Consider the following 18,025-nt stretch of genomic DNA (forward strand, 5'->3'; position numbering starts at 1 on the left):
TCACTTTTTTTTCCAAGTACTTACAAACTTAAACATGAACAAAAGGAGGTACCTGAGTGAAGAGCTTTCCATATGACAGGATCAACATTTTCTGTAAGAACAGGTCCCTGGGTGGTGTCAGTACAAGCTACTCTCCACTTTTTTTACACCAGCGCTACTTCATGCAGTAGGTGAAAACAAGAAATCATTTTTGCTAGGGCAGAAGGTACTAAGCCTCCAAAGTCCTTTTATTCGTTGTTGTTTCATAATGCTCTGCAGTAAAATCTTAGTCCAAAACCTTGATATGACCCATGATGAACAATGAGGTGTCTGATTTTTTGAACTATCCTCAGGGCTAAGTGCATGGCTTTTAATTGGGTCATGGCAGATTTATAGTAGACTATTATATCTTTTCTATTTTGTTCTTTTTGCCATGATTGTGGCTCAGTTTGATAAAGCAATTTCAGATCATTATCATTTAGTCCCTTTCATATTGAATTAGCAAATTGTATCACAGCAGAGTAAGAAACCTAATGCATGTGATAGACATAATAAAGCATCTGCATCTTTTCAACACAAAATGACATCAGTGACCTTTCTCTTCCCTTTCCAGGACAATCAGTCAGTATGAAAAGCTCTTCTCTACTGTTAAAAATAGATGACCCCACCTATTAAATGTTGTTCAGCAGAACACATTATCTTTGCAGCCAAAAGAAAAATAAAAAAGAGAGTAACATTAGTCAATTTCCTTGCATTTCTGTTCTCTTCAAAATATGTACAGAATTATATAGACAAATACATTTCTGTGTTCATGTATATCTGTGTTAGCTTATCACTGTGGATCTGTGATGATTAATACTAGGTCTGTGCACTGCCATAATACACACAGCAGCACTACTTGCTCCAGTTCTGAACCTTGCGCTTGACTGCCTCTGTCAAATTAACACTCGGTACAGGATTGATGTCACCTTTATGTTGGCTGAAAGACAACAGGGAATATCTGATCCAGTAAGAAGCTGCATGGTTGTTATCCTTCAGGTATTATTTTAAGAGGCAGACTGAGTTTAATCCAAAACTGCAGTGGATGCTCCATGAGGGGCTGCATTTAGGTCTGCACTACTGCCAGATTTCCTGTATTGTTCAGTGAGCAACTGAAGCACTCGCCTGTCCTGAAGTGACCTGTAAAGATGTTTTTGCCGGTTTGACCTATGAGCTAGGTCATCTGCAATTTCTTAAAGTACTTCTTCAAGATTCATCTGTAGAAGGGACAGGAAAATAGCTATCAAAGGTACTCAGGTGCCCTGAGTATCTTCCTTTCTGTTCAGAGAAACAAAATCTAATGTACTCCAAATGTGCAGGTATTGAAGCCTAGAGTCAGAGCTAGGCTGACATAAAAATTAATCTGTTGGGGGAAGGATAAATCTAATTCTTTTTCATTATAAATTATCCATATTCAGCTTTCTCACTTGCCTCTGAGTACATACACTTATTTTAAGCATGTTACACTAATTAATCAATAAGCCATTTTATAACTATATCTGTAGATTTTTTCATTCTCTATGTCTTTCAACCAGACACTGTAGTTACGAAAATTTTCACTTAGAGCAGTGAAAATTTCTTAAAGAAGGGCACCTCTTTAGGTGCTGACAATATTACTATATTAATTATTTTATTAGATTAATTACTAAATTCACTACTAATTCAATTCACTGAGTACTTTTGACTAGTAGACATCTTTCAAGGATTTGTATACATGTTTAATTTCTGATTCAGTGAGATGCTTGTCATGTATGGCATACAGTTTGGCTAAAGGCTATTGACAGATTGTTGGTTCCTGTGATTTGTCACAGCTCCAGTAGTTTACATAGACTTGCTTGCACAGAATATAAGTGACACTAATTGAGTTTGTGGTATGCTCACAAGTGTAAAAATAATGGCATTTTATAAAGAAAAATATGGGTTCTTTGGTAATGGTCACACAATGTAGAGCAATATTTTGGCTTTGCTAAAGCTTATGGCAAAAATACCATTTTCTTCCCCAATATCAAGAGTATTTTTTCCTCTGTGTTGAATCTAGTAAGTAGTAAATGATCTCATTATAGTGTTGCTCACCGAAATATGGGTCAAACTGTACAAAAAAAGGAAGGACAACAGTAACTGTCAGATAGAGATGCAAGCCCCATGACAAGTAGAGCAAGAAAATTAAAAAAAAAAAAGAGAAAGAGAAAGAAAAAGCTAATTATCTAGTATTCACTAGAACAAAGAAAAAGAGTGAACCAGAGATTTTCCTAAGTGGCTGTTCATTCATAAAGAAAAAAAAAATTTTGTACTTCACCAGGTATCACCAGTCTTTCTCTTCCTTCAACTTTAAGGGCTTGTGCCCAGTACTGCTGTACAGCTGTGAGTGTTGATATCACAACACAGCACACTGTGCTTCAGGTTCATTTTCTAAACAAATCAAACAAGGGCATTAGCACTGCATTGGTTGGATGTGTCTGAGCAAATGTAAGAAAATATTAACCTCAGGTCAACAAAATCGAGAGTAGATGATTTCTGTCCCTGCAGCATCTGACTTTGCCCCATGGACTCCATTTGAAAGTAGAGAAATACTATAGTATTTTACAGATGAAACAATATTTCTGTGGTTTTATATTGCCAAGATACCACTGGATGGTAATTTGCATATAGGTACCAATAAAAAAGGATTGTTCACAGGCATCTGAAACATGAGAATTCTGTGACAGGGGCACACTGAAATTCAGTGCCTTAACCACACATCTCTCCTCTCTGAAAGTATAGGCCTCATTTTCAAACCACAGGCACAACCACTAAACCCCTAGCATCAATCTCCACCATGGGCAGCGTTGAAGACCTTAAATCACCTGAATGATGCAGAAACCACATATTTAATCCTTGGAGAGCAAGGTTTATCCACACAGGCATTATTTAGATTTGACTCTCAAAAATGGAGATTGAAGGAATTAACTTGAGAGATAAAACACAAATACATTGGATGCCTTGATCACCAACTATCTATCTATATCCATAAGGAAACTACCAATAATGAGAGCCTACCTGTGATGCTATTGAGAAAGCCTGAATTTCTGAAGACATCAGCTGACTGTTACTTATTTTCCTTGTTCTGTTTTCACTGAACTACAAGCAGGCAAAGTACAGATCAGGAATGGGTTTTGTAATAATCCCTTAACAATAGAGGTACTTCTTTGCATTTCTGCCTTGAGGAAAATGGCAATAAAAGAACGGTATTATGAAATATTAAACTGATTTAAGTAGCTTCTGAAGCTAAGCAGTAGAGTTTTGCCTCGTGAATCTGTTGTGCAGGGGGAGCTGAGCCTAAGAGACTGTAAGCACCAGCTAGCTGAATGAATCTGTCCCTTGGCAAGGAGGTGAGTTTGCACCGGAGGCTGGAGTCTCTCTGAATGTCAGTGACCTTGCTTATCTGTACAATATGGAAAGCAAAGCTGTTATCTAAAAGTTAAACAGGTGTACAAGGCAATAGGAAATCTAAATTATTAACAAAACTGGCTTTGGTCATAGATTTTCCTTATCACATATTTCTTTCCTCTTCTTCATTTGAATATATGATGGTTGGAGTGGCTGGAGAGCAGCCAGGCTGAAAGGCACCTGGGGGTACTGGTTGACAGTAAGCTGAACGTGAGCCAGCAGTGTGCCCAGGTAGCCAAGAAGGCCAATGGCATCCTGGCCTGCATCAGAAATAGTGTGGCCAGCAGGAGCAGAGAAGTCAACACTGGTTGGACCACACTTTGAGTACTGTGTCCAGTTCTGGGCTCCTCAATTTAAGAAGGACATTGAGATACTTGAATGTGTCCAGGGAAGGGCAATGAGGATGGTGAGAGGTCTCAAGCACAAGTCCTATGAGGAGAGGTTGAGGGAGCTGGGGTTGTTTACCCTAAAGAAGAGGAGGCTCAGGGGAGACCTTATTGTTCTCTACAGCTACCTGAAAGGAGGTTGTAGACAGGTGGGGGTTGGTCTCTTCTCCTAGGCAACCAGTAAGCTGTGCCGAAGTTTAGGCTTGAGGTGAGGAAAGTTCTTTACAGAAAGAGTAATTGGCTATTGGAATGGGCTGCCCAGGGAGGTGGTGGAGTCACCGTTCCTGGAGGTGTTCAAAAAAAGATTGGATGTGGCACTGGAAGCCATGGTTTAGTTATCATGAGGTGTTAGGTAATAGGTTGGACTTAATGATCTCTGAGGTCTTTTCCAACTTGGTTGATTCTGTGATTCTGATGCATGTAATGAGAGAGTAAAAAAAAAAAAAACAAAAACAAACCAAAAAACCAAAAACAAAACCAAACCTACAAACAAAAAAACCCAACAAAACCCCCTAAACCAAACAACAACAAAAAAACCCCAAAACCCAAACAGAAACCAAACAAAAATAAACCAACCACCAAAACACAATCAACCAAGGAAAAATTAAACAAAACAACTTCTAGAACACAAATTTTTGGTTCAAAGATTCTTATGGGTGTTACTCATTTTTGGTTTAGCCTGAAAAACAAATAGGAGCTCTAAACTTCCTCACACAGCTAATACATAGGTATCCGTAGTATAGCACTTTTCTGCAAGGCTGTACTAAAAGCCTATATTTGCAGACTCGTGGAAAATTTTACCCTGTATTAGTTGACATAAAGTCTATATATTTTCAGCTTCTTTTTTGGTAATAGTGACAAATAACTTTTGTGGATAAACTGAAAATGTAATTCAGCCATTTTTTTTTCCAGAATCACCAGGGTAAATTGTCTAGTCACATACATTCCCCCCCTCCTCCCCAAAAAAAAAAAAAAAAAAAAAAAAAAGCAGCCTACAAACAACAAGAAAGCAAACAAAAATTCGCATGGAAAGAAAGATTTCTGTCTCCTTTTATCTGTAATTTCCCATAAATCCATTTGTGTTACAGATTCACAGAATATATCCAGTTGAAAAAGACCTCAAAGATCATCCAGTCAAACCCTCTACCCAGCACTGAAGGGTCAACACTAAACCATAGCCTTAAGAGCCAAGCCCACATGCTGCTTCAATACCCTTAGGGATAGTGACTCCACCACCATTCTGGACAGACCATTCCAATGTCTGATAACCCTTTCAACGAAGAAATATTTTCTGATATCCAGCCTAAACCTCCCTTAGTGTAGCTTGAAACATTTCCTCTAGTGCTGTTGCTTGTCATCAAGAGGAAGAGGCTGGTTCCTTCCTCTCTCCAGTGTTCCTTGAAACAGTTTTAGACCTCCCTCTTGCAAAATTACCCCATAACTCCACTGACTAAAAACAACCCCAAAAAAAAAGTCTAACTCAGAGTATAAGATGGATGGATGCTGCTCATCAGGAAAGAAATTAGTCGCGTGCATTGCTGATTTTTGACCATATAGGATCCTACTGTGCATGTTGACTTCAACTTTGGAGAGCAATAATTTATTTCTCAGAGGCCGAGAGCTCAAGTGGAGAGTAGAGTTTTCATCAGTGTATGTGGCTATAATGACAGATTAGTCTGTTCCTCTCCACATCACTTGGAGCAGAATTCAGTATGAACACCTGTATCAAAAACACAACCTCATGTTGAGTTATAGCATAGCTCGAAAGACCTCAGATGGTAGTTAATTCATCACAATGTAATGTACTTTGCTCCAGGGGGTTAGTTACATTTGCAGATAAAATAAGGACCTTGTTCCTAGTATAATTTTGTCTTTCTTCACCTCCCAGGTACTGTATCCATACCACTTCTATCTACTAGTTTAAAAGAATATTTTTCTACTAAAGAATATTTCCCTATGCATGGGATGCTCAGGACTTGACTTTGAGAATATTTATAATTTGTATTATTTCAGTCTTTCTGTCTTCTGCTGAATTTTCTTGTAAGATGTTCTTGATGTTTAGTTAATTACCTTTCTTTATGAATATTTCCTTTCCATGGTCCTTGGTCCTTCAACCTCACAACAATTACACAGACATTTTCAGAGCACAGGAGAAGCTATCAGAGAATGATGAAGTACAGGAATTTACCACCACCATTCTAAAATCCATCTGTTTACTATACTTTTGTCTCAGTTTTCCTGGTTTTGAATATCCAAAATTTGAATTTTCCTCTGTATGCTTTCATCAAAGGCTTAGCATATGAAAATACACGACTCATCCAGGATGAAATATACATCTGAATTGTATAGGGCTTATTTGTTTGGGGTTTTTCTTTAGGCTGCTTGACTTATATAGAAAATATTCAAAAGAAATTTCTCTCTCAAGGTTCTTTGGGGACTTTGTTGAAAGGCAAGAAAATCAATTGTTTAAATAGCAACATCACTTAGTTCCAGACATGTGCTGAAGCACACACTTATTTAGCAATAAATCTCGCTTCTATGAAATTCAGGTGAACACAATAAAAATAAGCAATGAAAGACTCAACATCTATACAACAAATTCTATACACTGCTTTCAAGCAGCTTTAGAGTGGTGGATAAGATATTTTTATTTCTGCAGAACAATGAAGCACAGAGATGGTTAATGAATTATCAGAAGCCCCACAGATAAAAGATCTAAGATGAGATGAGCCTAAGGTATGAGTCCCTCTCGCCCTATTTGCAATGCTTTTTCACAGAATCTCCTAAACCTTGTGAGGATCAGAGCTAGTCTAATTCCTTTTAAATGCAATCTGGAAATAAGTTATTCCATAGAAACTTTCGTTGAATAATGTATTTGGATGAAAATTCCTCAACCAGCTCTGTGAAAGTGCAGTGTTTGAAACTTCATGTGAATATGTATTGTAAGAAGTTTAAGTGCTAGAAGTAGTTCATGGGCTGTTCACAGTGAGCAATCAGTTATTCAGCCACATGACATCAAGGTATATGATCATAACAGCACCAGTTCAATACAAAAAGTGATTTTCTACAGAAACCATGAAAGTTGATTTATGGATAACTATAGTCCTTTGCCTGTCAACTTTAAAATAATGAGCTCTAATATGAAAAATCCCCAAAAACTCTGGCGGGAAAAATCACCTTGAGTGAAATATTTGCCTCCTAATATTCTGATATGAGGTTCAACAATTTAACTCTTGAAATTTCAAGAGCTTGCAGTCCACTCTGCTAAAAGTTTAGAGGATACAGTGGACTTTATCACCAAACTAAAAGCTAGAATTATATTTAGTTAATGTCTCAGAAATAAGCAAGAAAAATATGCTGCATATGCACAAACTTTAAGTTATTTGTACTTTGTGTCAGTAATCTCAAAATATAGGAACACATCTCTTGTATAAGAACAAGACCAGTGCTAAAGGATTTCCTACTATTTGTGTTGGCATTACTTTGTACAATATTCTTAGAATTCACCTCTGAAAATGAGGAAGGCACTGGACAAAAATTTCCTGAACTATGGTGACTTAAAGGAAGATATTTAACACTCTGAATAAATTATTTTGTTTAGATTTGTGATAAGCTGAGTATTGAGTAGTCAAATAAGAAGCTGTCTGTCATCCCTAAAGACAATGCAGGTAATCTTGGAGATTTAGCAGCCCCAGTTAAATAAGAGCAGTGTGGGCTCAAATAGAAAACAAGGAGCATGCAATGAAAGCGGAAAAGCCATAAATTGGATGATATTTACATGCACATGTTCTGGAATTGCTGGAGTTGAAGAATTTCTCTCTCCTCCATCTGGTGTATTTGAGGACAGAGATAAATAACTGAGTAGATTGCATCAAAACAGAATGATGAAAAGGAAGCATATCCCAATGATCTTCATCAGAATGACATGGAGAACTGAGAAATCTTTGTTTTCTGCCACCCTGAAGTCTATGAGAGGATTCATTACCGAAGCACAACAATAAAAGTTAAAATAAGCCAAAGTATAGTGAGAAGAAATGGCAGAAGAGACCAGCAATGCTCCCAGGGATAATCTGAGAATCATATGAGGATTTCCACTTTTGTTCAGAACAGCAGTCGGGAGCTAGAGATGTTCACAGAAGGTGAAGATGCTCAAACAGAAGGTGAAAGAAAGACTGTTGAGCATCTTGTCCCTTAACCTGGTAATATATTTAAGTTTTTTGTATAGTAAGCAAGAAAAGCAAACTATTTCTGAAAGCTTTCACAGGGACAACCTGGGATTTTAACCTTTTCCTACTGCCTCTAGAAAGCAAATCAAGTCATCTTCATGTCAGTGAGATGCAGTAGGCCAAGGGACTGGGAAGAGTTTAGGTCAACGTAACACTGACATCTAGTGAAACTTCTTCCTCCCACTACCTTGGCCTACAGCCTACATCCATTGTGAAATTGTATACAGATGTTCAACCAATTGCAAACCCAAAATAATGTCTGAGTTTTCATTCACATGTGTTTTGGAATTGACTTTTGGAACGATCACAGACCGGCTTTAACAAGTGCCAGAAGGCAGGAGACCTAAGATTTTAGCTCTTCATAGCTTGAGGGAATTTGAGCCAAGAGATATTATATCTCAGTGTATCTCTTAGAGGGGATACTTTTTAGGAAAATCTCTCTCTTTTCCTCTTGCTTGAGCAGTCATGGCACAAGAAATATTCCCAAATAGCTGTGGGGAAAAAAAAAAAAAGAATGAAAAAGGATCCTGAATGCAGCTGTGGTCCAAACATAAATTAAGAATGAGAAAGTAACATTTTAGGTTGTGTCTTTTCTCCATTCTTACTGAATTTAGTTGAGAGATAGGTACCTGATTACTCAGCAGGGACAGGTGTATTGTTCTACATATATAATAGAGTTTCAGATTCTAGAAGAATCCCTGGACATCTAAAGCAGGAGAAAAATATTTCTTTGTTTATTTGCACTCAAATTATATCTATATGTCATGTTTGGGGACTGAACTTCTGTTGGTTCAGTCTTGTGTAAAATCTTATAATATTTCTTATGAGATCAACAAATTTTCATTCTTAATTCCTGTTATATATCTTTCTTGGGGGGATTCAGAAGCTCCTCAGAAAAGAGGTGAGACTCACCCACCTGGAGTACTGTGTCCAGGTCTGGAGCTCTCAGTATAGGAAGGCCATGGACCTGATAGAGAGGGTCCAGAGGAGGGCCATGAAAATGATCAGAGGGTTGGACCACCTGTATGAGGTGTACTCTGCAAGGACAGGCTGAGGGGGCTGGGGATGTTCAGTCTGTAGAACAGGAGACTCCAGGGAGGCCTGATAGCAGCCTTCCAGTACCTGAAGGGGGCCTACAAGAAGGATGGAGAGAGACTGTTTACAAAGGCCTGTAGTTATAGGACAAGAGGAAATGGCTTCAAACCAGAGAACAGCAAATTTAGATTGAATATCAGGAAGAAGTTCTTCACTATGAAGGTGATGGAACAGTGGAACAGGTTGCCTTGGGAGGTGGTTGAAATACTCAAGGTGAGACTCAACAAGACCCTGGGCAACCTGGTCTAGTTGGGGATGTCCCTGCTGACTGCGGAGAGGTCAGACTAGATCACCTTTGGAGGTCCCTTCTGGCCTGGACCATTCTATGATTCTGTGATTTCCTTCTGTTCTGATGGTGAAAGTTAAAAATTATAGTTAGACTTCTATAGTTTTCTTTAAGAAAGTGAGCAAGACTTGAAATAGCTTTTTTTTTTCCCTTATGTTTCTCAGCATGCAGTTATTTCAAGTAATTTCACCTTAAATATGCATCTTATACATACAGTGTTTGAATAATCTTCCACGTTGTAGTTTGCATATGTGGAGTTACTTTTTATTTCTTCTTTTTATATCTTATCTTAATCCTAGACAATGAATATATTTGGATGGTCATCTCTATTCTGGAAGGGAAAACAGTGTCATCAGAAATGAACAAGAATGTTTGAGAGACTAATGGAAGAGGATTAAAGATGAAGGCAGAAAAAATAAAGAAAATAGAATTTAAGAAGTATCTTAAAGGAGACAAGTAAAAATGAGGATGAAAATAGAAAGCAGTCTGCAGAAGAAAAATAAATGAGCATGTGGAGTAAGAAGAAGCAAGTGATGAGGAAAGGACAACAAAGCAAAACTGACTGAAAGGAAAACTTCAGATATCTCAAAGTCTCAGCATGTGGGCATTTTTTTTCTTTCTTTCTTTAAACACCTTCACAAGGAAAGGAGGGAATTTTTGTTTGCAGTGTTGTGAAAACAGAAAAAAGTATGAATCTGCCAAAACCAATAAGCTGTCTTGTAATGTGTGCTTATTAGAATAAAGTAAATATAGGAATGAACCCAGCTTGAGTTCATTAACATGCATTTGTAATTCTAGCAATGGTAGCACAAACTGGCAAGATTTTTAGAGGAAGTGGTAAGAAAAAAGGGTGATAAATGAAGTTTTTTAAAGACACACCAAAAAAGAGAGAGAAAATAAAAGAAGATAAGAAACTAGGAAAATATGAAATGCAGACATGACACTGGATAAAGGGGAGGTATGGGGTAGAAGAGGATAAAAAATCCAATGTAATCATCTATCAATCCATTTTTTAATTTATGAATTTGCTCAACCATTTTACTCTCATCACAATAATACATCTGAGTATCTAAAGCCCAGAAAAGGTTTAATTTCACCCTTCCTCCTCAAGAGGAAACTGAGGGATGGTGATATCAAGATTCCTTCCTATCAGTTTTCCTCTGTTTTTCATGTGTAAGTTAAAAAACTGATCTACAATGGGGCATTTGGTGCATGGATCACAGTTTAGCAATATCTGCTTTTGGAAGGGTGGACCACTGCCCTGGAGTATTTACCTTCCAATCTCTTTTCAGTGGGGTGCAGTAATAAGACAAAGAATAACGGGTACAAATTTGAACATAGAAGATTTCACCTCAACATGAGGAGAAACTTCTTTACAGTGAGGGTGACAGAGCACTAGAACAGGCTGCCCAGAGAGGTTGTAGAGTCTCCTTCTCTGGAGACTTTCAAAACCTACCTGGATGCATTTCTGTGTGGACTACCCTAAGTGATCCAGCTTTGGCAGGAAGGGTTGGACTGAATGATCTCTTGAGGTCCCTTCCAACCTCTAATGTCTATGATTCACTGTGGAAAGAGACCAGCCAATGCAGACAGCAGACTTCTTGCTTGTCTTCCTTCTCAAAAGTCCACATAAATCACATACAACTGCTCTGTTTTCTGTTGATAAAATATTGTCCCTCTCTTTTCAAGACACAGATAAGGTGAATACAAGAAAAGGAATATGGTCTTTCAGGGTGGAGATAAGCAAACATTTAGGAATGAGACAAAATCCTCTGACCTATGAAATGATTATGAGCAGAAAGGACTCTGGTTTTAAGAGTGCCCATGATCTTTTCCATCACATCTTGCCCGGTAATTGACATTTATTATCATTACTTTGAGCAGTGTAAAGTTCTTTGGAGTCACTGCAAGAGTATAGGTATAGGGAATGAGAAATGTTATTTGGAAAAAAAAATCAGCTAAAATCTGGTATTAATATGCAGTCAATTTAAATTTCTAAATATGCATGTTAGTCAAAACCAGCTGCACATATATTCAGAAACCAAACCTTTTTTTCTTTTTTAAAATACTGTTGAGACCTATGTTTTTATGAAGATTCAAAAGCAGCATTCTTTACACACCTAACTAAGCTCCAATGACCTCTCAAACAGCTGTCCTCAAATGTGAAACAAACAGGATAAGAAATATTGAGGTGAAGGGGGATTAGCTCTGTGAAGTATTTTGTAACATTGAAGAAACTGTCCTTGTGATATTAATGAAACAAAGGCTGAGCATTATGATAAGGAAGACAATAAATAAATAGAGATAAAAGTAAACCCAGGTTATAATCCTATTATAAACTCTTTCAGAAGATGGAACTTGTCTCCAGACCTTTCAGGAAGGTGGGAAGTCATATTTCAAGAAAAGATAAGTACTGTGTGGCATCTTCATTAACACTTGTTTTACTTTTGAGATTAACCAAAATGAATCAGAATAAATTAGCACCATGGTGCTGTCAGATGCAAAGAAGGTCAAAGGCTTCATGATCACTGTTAGAAAACCAGCAACAGAGAAAATGAGAACTTTAATGGCATTTATAAAAACATCTGTTCTGGGATCCCTGGAGCTGGCAGTGTTGCTTTGTGTATCTCTGCAGAGAGATAATTAACACCATGGAGGACAGCAAAATAACAGAAAGAAAAAAGGAACACTCCATGGTTAGCAAAAAAGAGATGTTAATATTAGAGATATCAGAGTGCATATTCACCACCCAGCTGATAACTTAACCCAGGCAAAAGATATGACAAAGCAGACCAGCAGTTGAAACTGCAGACCAGTCAGTTTCACCTCTCTGCCTGGGCAAATCCCCTGTATTAAGTACACACAAAACAAGGAGATGGCTTCACTAAGGGCAAATTGTGCCTGGCAAGTTTGGTGGCCTTTCACAACGGGGTTACAGCATTGGTAGGGAATGGAAGAGCAACTGATATGTGCAAGGACATTTGCAAAGCATTTGACAATGTCACACACAACACCTTTTTCTCTGAATCGTGGAGAGAGACATGAATTTGATAGATGGACAGCTCAGTGGATAAGGAATTGACTGGATGGTCACAAGCAAAGAGTTGCAGTCAGCAGTTTGATGTCTAAGTGGAGACCAGTGATGAGTGGCTTTTCTCAGAGTTTGGTACTAGAACTGGCACTCTTGAATATCTTTGTCAGCATATGGATGGTGGGATTGAATGCACCCTCAGCATATTCACTGATGACACCAAGCTATGCAGTGCAGTAGGCACACTGGAGGAAATAGATGCTATCCAGAAGGATCTTGATGGGCTTGAGGGGTCGGTTTGCTTGAAACTCAGGAAGTTCAACAAGGCCAAGTGCAAGGTCCTGCACCTGGGCTGAGGCAATCCCAAACACAAATACAAGCTGGCCAATGAATGCATTGAGAGCAGCCCTGCAGAGAAGAACTTAGGAGTGTTTAATGATAAGGAGCTCAACTGGACCCAGTAATATGCACCTGATTTTCTTACTGTGTCAGGTTGGCCTGTGTAGGAGAGTATTTGGGGGGGGAGGGGAAGCATTTGAGGCCTGGGTTTTTTGGCCTGGTTTGAGGGGAAGTTGTGGAAACCTTTGGCTTAATGATGTTTTGTAGCAAGCCCAAAAGAGAGAACTGGGAAGAGGTTGACTATGGATTTGTGTATTTCGTATTTGTGTAAATATTTGTGAATAGTACTTCCATTTAAATTTACAGTTCTTTCCAATCCTGTTTGTAGTATTTTCTTTCACTCCTTTGGGGAGTGGTAAAGAGATTTATTTGCTCCCTAAGCCCAAGAGACACACTTAAAATGACCTTGGTGCTATCATATCTACTGGCCTTCTACGAACTGCAGACAGTATTTTCCCATTCATGTTCTCAATATTTTGTGTAACTTGCAAAGTTACAGGAGTCTTATTTACAATCACCACATAAAGTTTCTTGGACACTGAAATCTCAACAAGGCTCTTTTTATGTAATTTTGGGTAAAAAAAAAAATGACAAAATATTAATTGAATTTATTTATTTTCCAGGATAAACTAGATATAGAAATAAACCTGGTATAATTTGGTGCATGATATTTTGTTGTCAAATAGTAATCAGAAACCTTCTTTTAAAATGTACCAGAAAAAGAAGGCTAGACATGCAGAGAACACAGATAACGATTTTAGGAAGGGAAAGGTTGAAATCCAAAGAGCAGGGCAAGATGAAAAAATAAATGGGAAACTGTGGAAGAAGACATGAAAAAAATATTGAAGCTTTGGGAAAGGATGGAAAGCAAAAGGAAAAAACTAATAATTTATTTACCAATTCAGTCATTTACAATTCTAATTTATGTACCCATCCATCTCATTCTATGCTGTGTATAACAAAGCTTTCATCAGTACAATATAAAGACATCAAGTGCTTGAGCTTTGTCCTCCTCTCCCCTGGAAGCACTGAAGGATATTTTATTAATCATTGCTCTTGCTTTAGATCTCCCACTCTTGAAGGCGAGGAGACAGTGAAAAAGCTGACCAGGGGTCAGTATTTTCATACCTGGCTCTGATCCTTTTCCTTCAGACTGCCACCAGAAATATGTTTGGAAATATCTAAAGAGAAACTCATTGAGGAACGGAATTTTACCAGAGCTTCCTGATTAGGTTAAAGAAAACCACAAACAACATTATCAACCTTTTCCCACCCTAAAGAAAAAAAAAAAACACCAAACAACAAACAACTTAACCCAACACCAAAGAATCCTTCAATTCTTTCAGAAGGATTTCTTTTCATGACATTACCAGCTGGAAAAAGGATCAAAAGGGCTATCGCTGTGTGACTCTTCTAATCTTGGTCCATTTTGACAGGGTATGCAGCTGTAGAGCAAGGTGGTGCTTCAGGGTGAGAATGTCAGTTCCCATCTGCCTCCCTGCAGAACTGCACAGGCAGGGCTCTAGAGGGACTTCTGAGTCTCTCCTGATGCAGCACACACAGCAGTGTATGCTACAATAGTCTTTGTTTTGCAGTACGTTTTGTTGCATCCCCAAATGCTGTGCATATGTGTTCAGTCATTCCCCACTCCTGCTATGCAGTTTGACCCAGAGGTTCACAAAAGCTAATAATCATATCACTTCATATCACAGGATCACAGGATATTAGGGGTTGGAAGGGACCCCTGGAGATCTTCAAGTCCAACCCCCCTGCCAGAGCAGGACCATAGAATCTAGAGTAGGTCACACAGGAAGGAATCCAGACGAGTCCCAAAAGTCTCCAGAGAAGGAGACTCCACAACGTCTCTGGGGAGCCTGTTCCAATGCTCTGTGACCTTCACAGTGAAGAAGTTCCTCATCATGTTGAGGTGGAGCTTCCTGTGCTGTAGTTTACATCCACATTACACAGTGCATTCATTTATGCCTCCTATTAACATATCTTTCATTGTAAAAAAAATGTTTTAAGGCATCAGTTAAAAGCATATTCACTCTTCAACTAATCTGGTTAGACAGTGATTTCAAAGCATTTTATAAAGATATTACTCCAACGTTTCAAACACTGAGGTCCAAAACTACATGAATCACCCTATTCATTAATTTTATAGAACTGGGACTGAAACTCTCACCATAGGGATTTACAACCTAGCATTATCTCAATTCCTGCTGAGAGGATATATAGCATAAAAATACTTGAGCTGAACCGAGAACTTGAGAACAGAATCTTCTTGCACATTATTTGATAAAACACAGCAGGATTTGTTGAACATATTTCATCAACCTCATGTGAAACTTCATAGTAGCATAAAATGCTAAAAGACAGCAGCCATAGAAACAACTCACAACTACTCAAAACAACAACAAATCACGCAAAAAAGGCAAATTTGTGATGAGAATGGTCAACTCAACAAGAAGGAGATTTTCTACACTAGACATGTACATATATGTACCTACATCTGTCTACACTGTAATCATCACCTTAGCAATCCACTTTCAAGAAAAACAAAGGAATGATCATAAAATATATTTTGAACAAAAGGATCTGCTTTAAAGAGAGATTTAATCACTAAAGTATTACATACATACTGGAATTCTAACATGAATTAATCTAATTTTGAATGCAATTCAATTACATTAATTGGCTGTACATTTCAATGCTTTCATTTTCCCTTCAGGTTACCTTTCAGCTAGTTTTCCGTGCTTAGAAGAATATTCTGTTTGTATGTCACACCAACTCTAACTTGTACAACATATTAAACAATCCAGTTTTAAGATTCTCATTATGAAGGATCACTTAGCAGAGAATGGATATTTGTGATCTCTGTAAATTTTGTGTGGTTTAGCTCTCTTTTTTTTCAACTTCAACATATCACAAAACTGCCTTAAACTGAGAATCTGAAATCACAAAGCATCCTGTACTTGATTTGTTATTTAACGGCATTGTTTCCTTTCGGTGTATTCTTATTCTCACTCTTTATTAAATAAGATTGAGGAAGCAAAAGTGGTGTAAAAAAAAAAAAAAGCAAAAATAAATGTTATTTCAGATGCTCTGATACTTTAAGGACTTCTAATCACAGAAATCTCTGAAAGATGAAAGTTACTGACTAAGAAAAAAGCCAGTGAAACAATACATGCTTAAAAGTCTTGATTCCAGATTTGTAATTGGAGAGTTTCTCTCAAGCTATATTATGGGCCTTTTCCAAAGGCACTTAAAATTCTGGCAAAGGATTCTAAATGCCAATTTCAGTTTTGAATTGACTATGATCAGTATAATGGAGTGTATAGAAGGATATGCCCCAACTACAACTAAGGATACTGCAACTTTTACAACATCTTTACTTTGAGAAGTAGACAGTATCAGCAGAATTTGAGCTGCAACACTAGAAAGATACAAGATCAAGAAAGAAATAATGGATTTAATGGCAGTTAAGTGAACATCTATCAAAGGATCCCTGAAAGTATTTACATAAGATTGCATCTTCTTTCTGTGCTTCCACAGAGAAGTAATTAATAAAACTGAAGTTACCACAGATAGTATTAGAGGAAAAAAGCAACCTACGAAGTAAAGAAGCAGGAGGTACAGATGTGAACTATCCCAGTTAGTGATATGTGCTGTGCTATTTTCTCTACAGTTCCCTGTTGAGCTGCAGAGGTAAGTGCTGGATGTAATCCATAGAAAAGGAAGGGAAGTCATAGAAGAGATCACCAGTGATCCCAGAAGTAGCCATGGGACCATCCCAGCTATTCTGAGCTTGATTTGCAGCAACAGCCGTTGAGGGACATTGATTATTTTTACACAGTAGAGTACATAGAGCCAGGTACTGAACCACAAACTGGAATGGTTTACAAACATCCACACAGCGCCAAAAGCTTTGTACACAGAAGCCAACTTAAACACATCAGTAAAGTAGAGACTATGAATGTGCATCAGTACAGTCACCTGCAAGATACATCTTGATGTGCTCAGAAAGATCAGGATCATATCAGCAGAAGAAATTTTTTTGGTTTTGAACCAGTTAATGGTATTAACAGCTGTAATAAATCCATTTCCAATAAATCCAACAACAATTTCCATAGCTACAATACTTATCGAAATAATAATAACTGGTGCCAACATCTTGCTGCTTTGGTCGCCTCTGCCTGCTTAGCTTTTGGAGCTGCACATGAAGTTGAGCAGACCTGATGGTATCTGACTAGCCCCAGCTTTGGCCTAGTCACCTTATATCTAGGAACAAAAAGTAATTTGGAAATGATAGTGGGAAATGTCTATTGATATTCTTCCTGAATGTGCAAATCAGAGAAGGATTTAATAATTAATTATAGCCTTTTACTTGCATAAGATTTGCCTACGCTTTTCCTTAGGGGTGTGGGATACTTAGCTGTATTAGCCTTTTCATATTTTGTTTAATTGTTTGTATTTCTACCTAGAATTACAGAAAGTTCTGTGGTTTTCAGTTTACAACCATACCTGACAACATGTAAGGGCATGCATCCTGCAAACCAAGACAGGCAGCAGCATATGCTGGATCAAGAGGTCTTGTATTGTAACTAGCGTCTCTCATACAGTTTTGAAGGTTTGTGTGTTATATCAATTAGAAGCAACCATTTTCACACAAAGAAAATTATACAGCCTCCAGACCTGTTATAGGGGAGCACTCCAGACAACAAAGCTGGATTATTGCTCTACATAGTTGACCACTTCTTATATGTTAGGTCTTGTGTTGGTCACATATATGAGATCAAAAGATGACAGTGACCAGTTGTATTATGAGCAGTGATGACAGGCTAGTGGAGCAAAGAAGTTCATCTAGTAGATGCCTGTTAAAAGCCTCACTTTCTCCAGCTACCTTCACCATCCCAACCTCCATCCCACCTGCATGCCACAGAGAATTTTCTTCATCTAGATGGTGGATCTAGACCTGTTTTTTTTTTTTTTTTGGAGTGAAAATCTGTCACCCATCTGCATCCATAGACTTGACTGCTCTAATAAATTTAGAAGTCCACAACAGTGGGTGGAGCCCATTAATCTGCACCTTGCAGTAGTGGGTATTTATAAAGACATATGTCTAGATTTACAGAACCTTTTCAACTCCTGACCCATT

At 37.9% G+C, this 18,025-nt stretch overlaps 1 protein-coding gene across 1 annotated transcript; it reads right to left on the bottom strand.

Moving 5' to 3' along the window:
- Positions 1 to 16,104: 16,104 nt before the first annotated feature.
- On the bottom strand, positions 16,105 to 17,040 carry LOC128972373 (taste receptor type 2 member 40-like). The gene has a single exon (XM_054388287.1). It carries the CDS (start codon positions 17,038 to 17,040, stop codon positions 16,105 to 16,107), a length of 936 nt encoding a protein of 311 aa, XP_054244262.1.
- Between the last annotated feature and the right edge of the window lie 985 nt (positions 17,041 to 18,025).

The sequence above is a fragment of the Indicator indicator genome, chromosome 1, assembly GCF_027791375.1.
Source record: "Indicator indicator isolate 239-I01 chromosome 1, UM_Iind_1.1, whole genome shotgun sequence".
Classification (NCBI taxonomy): domain Eukaryota; kingdom Metazoa; phylum Chordata; class Aves; order Piciformes; family Indicatoridae; genus Indicator; species Indicator indicator.